The following is an 11,698-nucleotide window of genomic DNA, read 5'->3' as shown; positions in this document are numbered from 1 at the left end:
TGAGCGGAAACCTTATCCTGGTAACACTACGGATGTGGCCCGCTTTGTGGAATGGTCACAAGTGTTGTGACTTGTCCAGATGATCTGGTCCTGATCATTCGTGTTTGGGACATGCAAACGAAGGCGTCCTATACAAAGGGTTTGTATAAGACCTGACCACGAAGTGTTAATGTCTCGTTATATAACACCGTTCATGACAGAGACTTCACTTCACTTCACTAGGATGACCATAAGTAACATGACCTCAATCTATCTCTCTCTATTATCCATATACTACAGACCATTTTGGTTATCACTCAAGACATGATCCACTTGTATGTCACCACATACATGCTTGAGTTAGATACAGATAACAAGGGATTTTATGTTTATTAGTTTGTGGTAAAGTAAATAAAACATGCAATTGAGCAAAATACAAGATGTGAAGTAAAATATCATATATTATATAACACAAGTGTTCGTACAAACTATTTACAAACTACAGACACGAGACTTTAGGGCATCAACCCCAACAATATCATCATTAGTTCGTTCTAAAAATGCAGGTGATTCAGTCCCTACTTTAACTAGTGATTGTCTAATTATTAATTTTCCTTTAGAGCAAATGTCACATGATAATTCATTAGATTGAAGAATCTTTTGGCTCTTTAATGGATGTCCATTTGAATTCTCAATAATTGTCCTCATCAATATAGATCTTGGATGACCCAATCGGTCATGCCAAATTGTAAATATGTTTGGGTTTATGAACTTCAGGTTCATTGTTGCATATGTTTCAATTACTCTATATGAGTGTTATATAATCTAAAAGATAAAACAGACAACTCTTCCAATATACGTTTTTCATTTGAGACAGTGGATATGGTATATAAATATTTCACATTATTCTTACTATCAGTCTCATTATGATAACCATTGCAACGTATATCTTTAAAACTTATAAGATTTCTCTTTGATTGACCAGATAACAATGCATTGTCAATTGTAAATTTTGTTCCTCTAGGAAAAATAATATCTGCTTTTCCAAACCTTCGATCAAGTTTACAGAACCTGATATTGTATTTACTTTTACTTTCAACATTGTCAATTTGAAAAAATATTTTTTATTTGTAAGTATTGTGTGTGTAATTGCACTGTCTATCAGATATAGATCTTCTTTGCTCATAGAAAATGATCCATGATTCTTCATTAAAAGAAAATAATTACAATAAAAACAACACTTAAAATATAAAAAGTTATTAAAAAAACATGAAGATAGGTAAAAAAAAAAATAACATTAAGTCTAGATATTCTCAAAATTAAAAGAAATACTTGATGTTCCATCAACTGCGCCAATCTTCTCTTCAGGAGATTCAAAGAAGTCCACCACATCCAAATTTATCATATGGGATTGGTCAGATATATTATCTTGGTATGTAAAAATTGCTTGCACAGTTTTTCTTTTTTCCTTTTTCCTTCAGGGAGGCTTGATAGATGTCAACTAAGTGTTTCGACATTCGACAGATACGTGATCAATACCCACTCATTCCTATCGGAAGTATTTATTTTCAACACTTTTTGAACTCTTATCTCGTGGAATTTTTCCTTTGTGATCATCATTTTGTGGGGTTCTTCTGAAATTTGAATGATTAAGACGACCACCACGAAAATAATAATTATTTCTTCCTCTACTACGATCACGACCTCGACTGCAATCACGACCTTGACCATGATTATTATTAAAATTCACAGCATTCATTTTAGGGAATGGTGTCGTTCTGGTTCGTCGAGATTCATGATTTTTCATCAATAACTCGTTATTTTGTTTAGCCACAAGAAGACATGAAATTAATTCAGAATCTGTTTAAAACCTTTCTCTCGATATTGCTGCTGCATGAGCATATTCGAGACATAAAATGTAGAAAATGTCTTCTCTAATATATCAGCATCAGTAGTCTCAAGTGCATCAACTCATAACGAGCATTAGGAAGAATAACTGTTTTTTTATGATCATACCTCTCATTCAAATTTTTCTACAAGATACAGGTATCTTTTATTGTAAATACTTCATTTTTAATCCCTCGTGGATATGATGACGAAGGAAAATCATAGCTTTTGCTTTGTTTTGACTAGATGTTGTATTTCTTTTTTTAATTGTTTCTTCCATGTTCATAGCTTCCCGGTGAATTTTGGCATCAAATACCCATGACAAATAATTATTGCCATTAATATCAAGGGCGACAAATTATAATTTTGTGAGATTTGTCATGACAACACTATCATAAAATATTGTACTTATGTTAGAAATTTAATAGATATTGAATATGCAAACTAACATGAAATTTATTAATTATAACAAAGAGCTGGGAAAAACCGACATACCTTTAGGACCTACATTTATAAAAAAAACACGTGCTGATAACGTGTTGTGAAATTGAGAAGTACAACAGGAACATGGATATGGAGAAAATATAATATAATAATATGTAAATTAGTGGAATTTTGAAGTGGAATTCTCACCAATGTATGTGTAATTTTAAGATTCACAAAATGTCACTATTTATAGGCAAAGTGGCAAGTAGAATGTAGATTTACATGGACACCAAACATGAATAATTACAAGGCATGTGGACAACATGAAAGGTGACAGATGACTTTGGAACACTAAGCAATTAACATCTATAATATTCATAATATTTTACAACTTTTCGCAAAATAAAAAAAAAAACAAAACAAAACAAACCAATACAAAAACATAATTCTTTTTACTCAAGGTCTAAAACTAATGTTATATTTATATAACCTTTTTTTCGTTCGTCGAGGTCATAATTGTGTGTAAATTACTGTATCGATTTATTGGCGGTTCGAATTCCTATTCTCATTTTATATTTTAGATCCATGTTCTCATTTGTTGTTCTCGATTTTTGCTATTATTTCATTCTCTTTTGTTTTTCTTCTTTCTTGTTTGATCTCGCTCTCAACTAAAAAAATTAAAATACTAATTAAAAAACGAAATACCAATGATAGGCCTAATATGTGTTTGAGACGAAAGGTCCAAGATGAAATGTGTTAATAGCAGTTGTCAAAAACAGTTTTGTATTTGTTAAATCCTTGTTATTGTCTGTTGTAAGTAGTTTTTCAAGTATTTCTGTTATAGAGGTCCTTTATATATTGCTATGTAAACTTCTATTCATTAATGAGAAAAACTCTTCCACAATTTGTGAAACATTATTACAAAATGGTGATTTCAAAATCCAAGAGCTCAAACGGTCGAGTGTCATAAAGGTTGGAGATGACGAAAGAGAAAGGAGATAAATTTTGTATGTTTTTAATGAGGGACAATAGGATAATTTTACACTAAATAAAGAGTCCTATAACATTATTTTCATAAAAGTAATCAGGTCTCATTTAGGCCCTTTCTTTTAAACTCGATACAATTGTCTCATAATATGTTTCCTTAAGAAAAAAAAAAATGCTTTTCACTCACTAGTTGAAAGTAAATTAACTTTTATGCTCATTCATTAAATAATAGTAAGTTTAAGGCTCAAATCAAACCAAACTTTTACGAATTTTTATCCACCAAAATTAAATCAACGGTAAAATATACATTTGTGACCTTTTATCAGTTCTTAAAATAATGTTGTTGCAAAATTCTTCAACCCACAATCATGATTTAAAAAGAAATAAATAAATAAATTGCAATCCAAATTGTTGAAGCTAATAAATATTTTAAAAAATAATTTATGGAAAAATATGTATATAATTTTTTTACACCATATGCTTAAATATTTTAAAAACGAGTGAATATAAACCTAGAATTCGAATAAAATTTGTATATCGACCTCGGATAGAAAAAATGTTTAAAAATGGGAATGGGACTTCTTGGGCTTTTACTATAGTTATTTCATTTTACTAGGGATGGTCATTCAAACCGCAAAAACTGTATCATTTCTAAAAACCGAACTGAATCGAACTGAAAACTCAGTGAAAAATGCAGTTCGATCTGGTTTCAAGAAATTTTGAAACCGAATTAATTCAGTTCGGTTCGATTTCACTTTCGAAAACCGAATTTGAAACCGAACCGAACCATTTTTAACTAATATATATATATATATTAAAAAAGAGTAAAATCGAACCACTTTTAATTTAAAGAACAAAACCGAACCAAACTGAACCACTTTTTAATTAAAAAAGAATATAACATGGATTTTTTTAAAATACCAAAATCGAATTTGAAACCATGCAGTTCAGTTCGGTTCGGTTTGAACCAATAAATCGGTTTAATTCAGTTTCACATTTTAAAAAATTCGATTAGATTCGATTTAACCACCAAATTAAATCGAATCGAACCATTTCCACCCCTACATTTTACTTTGCTTCTAGTAAGTGTATGTTTCATTTTAACTATCATATTGTTTGTACATTTATTAATTAAAGTTTTAATGAGTAATAATTATGTCTATGTGCTTGAAGATTGGGTGAATGGAACCATGGTTGTCTTTTCACCTCTTTTAAGATAGCATTTGGTCATTTTTTTGTCGTAAAAATTGTAGCTCAAACATTTTTTTAGCATAAGAATTCAATTTTATTCTTTTTTATATAAATTTTTTTTATTAAATTGAGGAAAAATAGAAAACATGCCATTTGCCAAGGGAGGTTTGAATTCAAATCCATCTTGTAAGTACATTTAATCTTTTGACAAAAGTAGAAATCAATTGTAAGGTTGATAATCAATAATTAGCAAAGACTCCACAAAATGACTAAGATCTAAATTCATAACAAGATATATAACTTTATTTTTATGATTATTCTAAATGCTAAACTTAAAAAATAATTCAATGAAGCTAATAAATTTTCTGAGTGTGAAGGTGAATCTTATGAAGTTTTTCATTAAATCAATCTTTATGTGAAAATTAGATGAGTTACTTTTTGAAAGGTTTTATACTTTAATAACAAGTGCGCAAAGTAGGAGGTTTACAATAATAAATAGAAAAATGTGTGTGTTATTTTAAAACGAAAAGTTAGAAGACAAAATTTGAATTTGAAACAATATGAATGTGCAAGAGAGAGAAAACAACATTTTTAAGCAAATAAATTTAGATTAAAATGTTATTAGTTTATATACCTAAAATTTCAATTAATTTCTGAGATTTAAAGATGACATAACTTATAAGGTTTAAAATTGGTCAAGTATACAATCAAATAAAACCCAAAATATACCGTAGTGGTTTAATTATAAATTTAATTATTGATTACATCAATGTCTTATTATTGTACACATGTGGTTTATGTAATATCTAACATCAATAGAGTCAACATGTACATAAATCAACAATAATTGATAGATAATCATTTCTTTAAGATCAGTTTAAATTTTCATATTCCACATTTGTTGTACTAAAAAACAGTCATTAAAATTAATAAATCAAAGTGAAACAAATATAAAAATAAAAAGATAAGAATAAATTATGTAAGTGGTCATAGAATTATAAGATAAACTTCGATGATATAATTGTTTTTAAAAGCTCAACTAGGTAATCAAAATCGTGGGTTGTAGGAAGATTTTGTCATTTTTGTAATTTCTTTTGAATTTTGTTATGTTCATAAATATTTCAGGTCAAGTTGCCATATATAAAATCAATCCTCTATAATTCCTCTTAGTTTCAATGAAATGAATGGTTGGCTCAAAATCTGATTTTTTTGTCTTAAATTAAAAATATTTAGAGTCCATTTGAATTGACTTGAGAAAAAAATGTTTTTCAAAGAAATCATTTTTATTTAGACACTTTTGATTAAAAAAAAAAAAGATTAAAATACACTTGAAAAACTATTTTGAGTAGTTGTCAAACACTTCAATATCTTTTAAAATAGGGAAATTATGAAAAATAGAACGTTTTTTTAAAACTCGTAAAAATAGTTTTTCTCGATCTATCTCAGACGAGATTGACCACCGAGAATTAGTTAAAAAATCAATTTTTTTTCAAATTGTTTTGAAACTTTTCAGTACATCTCGCCTGATTACACACTGAGATTTGCTTCTTTTTTTTTTTTTTTTTGTAATATTCCCAAGTGTTATACTATTTTCAAGTTTTCTCCCGATTTGGTAATGTTTACTAAATATTATATCAAATTATTACGTAATTTTTTCAAATCTTTAGCATAATTTATATTTTTACAATTTTATGAATTTCCAAAATTCCAAATACGTTTTCCAATTATCAAATTAGATTTTTCAAATTGATTCAACATTTTTAAATTTTGGGAAATATCAAACTTTTCAAAAAATTGGGTGAGACTTAGGATATATATAGAATCTTGGTGTTAATCATGTCCGAGATTCCACGGAGAAAACTCAAATATATGAATTTCTGTGTTAATTATGCCCAAGATTTTACCAAGAAATATCAAATATATAGAAACTAGGTGTTATTTTGCTCAAAATTAGCATCAGATGCACATAATGTCAGTGTATAATCTGATGAGATGTATCAAAAAAACCACAAACGATCGATAAGTTAGAAAAATTTTGATTTTTTAACTAAAATCTCGTAGTCGATCTCGTCCGAGATGGATCGAGAAAAGCTATTTTTACGAATTTTCAAAATAGATGCTAATTTTGTGAGGTAAAAACTTAAACCTACTATTTCTAACCATTTTCCTTTAAAATAATTTATTTTTTAAATTAAACCCTTGAAAATATATTTAAAAACATCCCCACATACTCTTAGTTACCATTAACCTTCCAAAGTCGACTGAGATTTTAATAGTCAAATACAAAATTCAATTTTCTGAGTAATTATTTTTTTTTCTCTCCCTAAAACAGAAAATTGTTTTAATAATATTTGTTTTCTAGACAAATAAAACAGCACTCAGAATCAGAGAAATTTCTCATCACAGCTACATCATTTCTCACTTTCAGACAGTCCGAGATCGATGGCGGCGGAGACGGCAGCATTCACAGCGGTCGTCGCTCTCCTAATCACGGCGGTGGTATCTCAAACTCCTCCGACGATTTATACTAATCACACAGTCGGCGGCCCTGCAGGTTGGTTCTTCAACGCTACCAACAACATTTCCACTACCAATTACTCCTCATGGGCCGCGTCGCAGACTTTCAACCTCGGCGACCTTCTGAGTAAGCTCAATCTCTTCTCCTCCTTTAGATTATGTTCATGACTCATTCCTGATGGTTGATTACTCTCTGAAATCTCCGCTTCGTCGATTTTTGTTTCTTGGGAATGTAAAGAGGAAAGATAGGCTATATAGATATTAGATGGCTATTCGAAGAAATTTGTCCAAGTCTTATGTCATAATCGTCTTCTTGCTTCAGAAATTTCTCTGCAACTATACATTATTTCTTTACGATTCAAGAAAATGAGCTTTCGGTTGATTCGATCAACTAAACCAATGGATTTTCTGCTATTTTCTCTTCGTTCGTTTAGATTTGTGCTCGAAATCTAGGTTTATATTTCGCAATCTGAATTCGAAATCCGATTACAGGTGTTGTTCTTTCTCATCAATCAATTAACAAACAGAACTTCGTTGTCATTGTTTCACTTATCTTGTTAATTGCAGTCTTCAGAACGAATTCGAATCAGACCGTGATCCAGACCTACAACTTGACGACATTCAAGAGCTGCTCCTTCGACGACGCCTCCGACAACGACACAGTTCAGTACAACGGCGGCGAATCCGACTTTAACAAACCATTGATCATTCCAGTGCCGTTGACCATCAAAGGCCCGAACTACTTCTTCTCCGACGCCGACGATGGAGTTCAATGCCAACGAGGTATGGCCTTCGAGATCCAGGTGAATACCGGCCTCGGCTTGCCGCCGAGCTTGAATCAGCCGCCTCCGCCTCCATACGCGACGCCGCCGAGTCCCGATTCGGCTCAAACGCCTCCGTTGACGATTCCTCAGACGAAGGACAATGGCGGCTTCAAAAGCGTCGCTAACTTCCGCCGAGATTTCCTCTTGATGGCGGTGATGGCGTTGCTGCTGCTCTGGTAGATGAAGGAGGTCAGATTCGAGAATACAGGTTTCCCTCTTTGTCCTTTGTATGGCAGTTTTGTAATTTTGATGGTGTTTGGTAGAGATTGATTTCTGAACTTTGTTTGGTTATACCTCTATACTTCATTAATGTCATCAGAATCAGCGACGACGTCTGATATATTACAGAGATTGAATTGAAATTATTTTGATCAAAGAAGAACTCCTCTCATCTTCAATACCGATATTGTGGCCATTATTAGTCTTTCATCATTAATGTCATAACTATGAGTAGGATGAATGTTACATAGGATGAATTCTTCTCCATTAATTGATTACTAGGGCAATATCCTTAAGTTATGTGAAGACTAGGACTAGGTATTAAAAGAGATTAAAAGAAATTTCTTTAGGCACAGGTTAATCATGGTGACCAACTTAAGATTTAAAATCTTAGGAACTTTCTTGACAATCAAATATTATTGTAGGATGGACAAGAAAATGTTTGTTTATTATGAATTGTGGAAAAAAAATGTAGTAATTTTGCAAGAGAGCAACAATAAAAATATTCCAGTTTTGTATTTAATTGTACTTGAAAAACTCCTCTCATCTTCAACTTCAAAGATAAAGGATATTCTCCATTCACTTTTGTGGTCTTGGATAACAAAATATTCTCATTTCCCCTTTTAGTCCTGATTGACGGTGTTATCAGTGCTTCAACTAAAAAGGAGGAAGCTTTAATGTGCACAAATTTATATTTGATGCCATTTTATTATGATATTTGTTTCTTAAGAGTGGAAAATCAAAATCTTTTACCTTTTGTTAAAAAACAATACAATCTTACATCTTTGTGATATTTTAATTGAGAAGAAAGAAATGTAAATGAATACAAAAACAAAAAAAGAGCAAAGCCGAACAGAGAGTTTGATTTGACTTTTGGAGAAGAAGGGCAAACTCCACTAATAAATACCAATAATTCTTTATATATATATATAGGAGTTACAAGTTATTATTCAGCATAGGATACATCAATTAGGGTGTTATAGTTACCACATCATTAAAGAAGTTGAGAAGCTTCATATGGGAAGGAATCGAAAAGGAGAATATAGCTGCCTCCTAGTTCTAGTTACCTTTAATATGCAAGTGCTAAGATGTCTAAGGTTCTTTTTCTAGGTACTCTATGACTCTCTCTAGTTTATCTTCTAATAATTTCATTCCATATACATCATCTTTAATTTTAATATGCTTACATTGAAAGTAATTTGTAACGACTCAACTTTCTATTATACTTCTAGGATGTTATTATATGCATGCATAGGCTTGACAATAAATTTCTCGAATAAAAAATTAAATAAAAGAAATAAAAAATTTATTTCATTAAAGAAAGCTCAAATAATAAAATCCTAAAAACTTTGTTTGGGTCCCCTAACTCTAATTTAGAACAAATTGAACAAATAAAAAAATTGACAAATAAATGAAATAACCAAGAGTTTTAAATACTAGACTCCTAAACCAAAACATATCAAATAAATAAAAACACAAGTGTGGAAGCGACATCATGTCCCAATGGTCGGTGCGGATCCCTTCTGTCATTCGTCGGTCTATCTTTACCTTTACCTGAAAAATATGGAGAGAAAAGGATGAGAATGTAAATATACCCCGTAAGTGACCCACTACTGGGTCCACTAGGTGAACTATTAGTTTTCCTATCGGGACTTAAGTGCACAAAACACATCATAGGTATAAGCATAAGGGGCGAACCCGAAGGTACACTTTCATAGGTAGTGCTCTCGAAGGGACACAATCACAAATATAAGAGGTGATCCCAAGGGAAGCACCATACATAGGCATAAGGTGTGAATCCGAAGGCTCACAATATGCGATGTGCATGGCCGATAAAAATGCTAATAGTCACTAGTCTCACACAGGCATAAGCATACAATCAAAGTCTTAAATCATGCTTAAGTTTCATAACGGTCTCACAATTCATCCACCAATCAAACACTGAAATAATACATAATATTGGAATTACATGGCATAAAATAAGCTTCCATAATTCCAACTGACCAACAAAACATGTCATAATATTCCAGGCCAACATAGAAACCAATACTTAACACAAACTTGGGTTCAAGGGCGAACCGACAGTAGATAACTTACCTCAAAATAAATAAAATAAATAATGTAGAGTAAATAATTTAATCCCCTTTTTAGCTTTGAGAGACCTTGAGTCAAACACTACTACTTGAAACAAAAATCAATTCGAACCTTATCAGGCTTAATTCCATACGTAGAATTATCTTAAACTTCCCTAAATCATTTGCTCAATATGTAGTTTGTCCTCTAATTACTCATAAATGTCAACAATAACCCAACCTCATGCGTGACATTTAATTTCAAAGGTTAGGACCCAAATGCAGCAACTCGAAAGCTACAATCTTACCCATAAAGTGTGCTGAAATGGGCACAAATTCACTGTCAAAGCTGCTATACATGAAGGAACCGGGAGGTCCATTGCGGAAGCTGGATCAATCCCATTTCCCAATTTTCAAAAATTAAAATTACAAAGAACAAAATATGCATTATACAGAATTTACAGTATGCTTTTAGAGAAGGAATAATTAGGGTTAGAAACAATTACTTATCCTTGAAGTCAAAAGTATTCACGAAACTCCTTCTCGATCCAGTCACGAACTCACCAAATCTCCTCAAACAAGAAGTACAGTAATCCCAAAGATTTAGACAATATCAAAAGAGAGCCTCCTGTATTCTCCGTAGGGTATGAGGATTTTCAAGAGTGTGTGGGCTATGATATTTTTGGAAATAGGGAGGAAGAATTTGAGACGAGATTTTACAGGGAAGATTTCTGTGGGAAACCCCATAAAAACACATATAGAGCATGATTCTATGATATCTTCTGTGAAGAAGAATGAATAGCCCGTCAAAAAGAAATCCCCACATTCCCACCTTTTTTAGAGAATTAAGGGGAGGGAAGTTGTAATTCCCTCCCTTTAATTTTAAAAATAAATTAAAATTAAATTAATTTAATAAATAAAAAATATATAATAANCTATATGTTATATTACCTATAATTTTTATATTGTATCAAATACAATAAAACATATAGTTCTTAATTCTTTAAATCATTCATGATATTTAATATAAATCAAATTTATATTAAATTTAATTATATGAATCCAATTCACACAATTAATATTTGAATCATATTCACATATTTATTTTCTCTCAAATAAACTTTATATTATAACATATCAAATACATTATATTAATTATATCACATATAATTAATTTGAACAATTCAAAATAATCCAAAATTAATTCTCAATAATGTCAGTTAAGCTATAAAATGGACCTTATAGACCTGTAGATTGAAGCTCCAATGGTACTTGAGTAATTAATTAAACTTCTTTAATTAAATTATCTAACATCCACTAACTATCGAGCACTCCACTAAAAACCGACAACTGCACTCTTCACACTACAAATATATTTGCGTATTAATTGGATATAACTAGTCAACAGTGTGATGATCCTTCACAAATTGTTCATAAATACAGTTGGGCCAAAATTACCGTTTTACCCCCAGATCCCAACAATGAGTTGTGTGGTGCCATATTGTTCACAACTTAAGTAGGATTCAGGTCATATCACCTAGGTGAAATACAAATCCTTTTGTATAAAATACCCTACCCACATGTCTCCATGCGAAT

At 31.1% G+C, this 11,698-nt stretch overlaps 1 protein-coding gene across 1 annotated transcript; it reads left to right on the top strand.

The window, feature by feature from the left end:
* The first annotated feature begins 6,831 nt into the window (after positions 1-6,831).
* LOC120067714 (uclacyanin 1-like) lies at positions 6,832-8,209 on the top strand. The gene is made up of 2 exons (XM_039019264.1): positions 6,832-7,114; positions 7,555-8,209. Exons 1-2 carry the CDS (start codon positions 6,913-6,915, stop codon positions 7,989-7,991), a joined length of 639 nt encoding a protein of 212 aa, XP_038875192.1. The 5' UTR covers positions 6,832-6,912; the 3' UTR covers positions 7,992-8,209.
* Positions 8,210-11,698: the final 3,489 nt, after the last annotated feature.

The sequence above is a fragment of the Benincasa hispida genome, chromosome 12 (assembly GCF_009727055.1).
Source record: "Benincasa hispida cultivar B227 chromosome 12, ASM972705v1, whole genome shotgun sequence".
In the NCBI taxonomy this organism is placed as follows: Eukaryota; Viridiplantae; Streptophyta; class Magnoliopsida; order Cucurbitales; family Cucurbitaceae; genus Benincasa; species Benincasa hispida.
The sequence above is the reverse complement of the archived record's forward strand: the minus strand, read 5'-3'. Positions and strand labels throughout refer to the sequence as shown.

Coding starts and splice junctions, on each gene's coding strand:
- LOC120067714 (XM_039019264.1), top strand. CDS start 6,913: ATGGCGGCGGAGACGGCAGCATTCACAGCGGTCGTCGCTCTCCTAATC. Junction 7,115..7,554: donor CAACCTCGGCGACCTTCTGA/GTAAGCTCAATC, acceptor TGTTAATTGCAG/TCTTCAGAACGAATTCGAAT.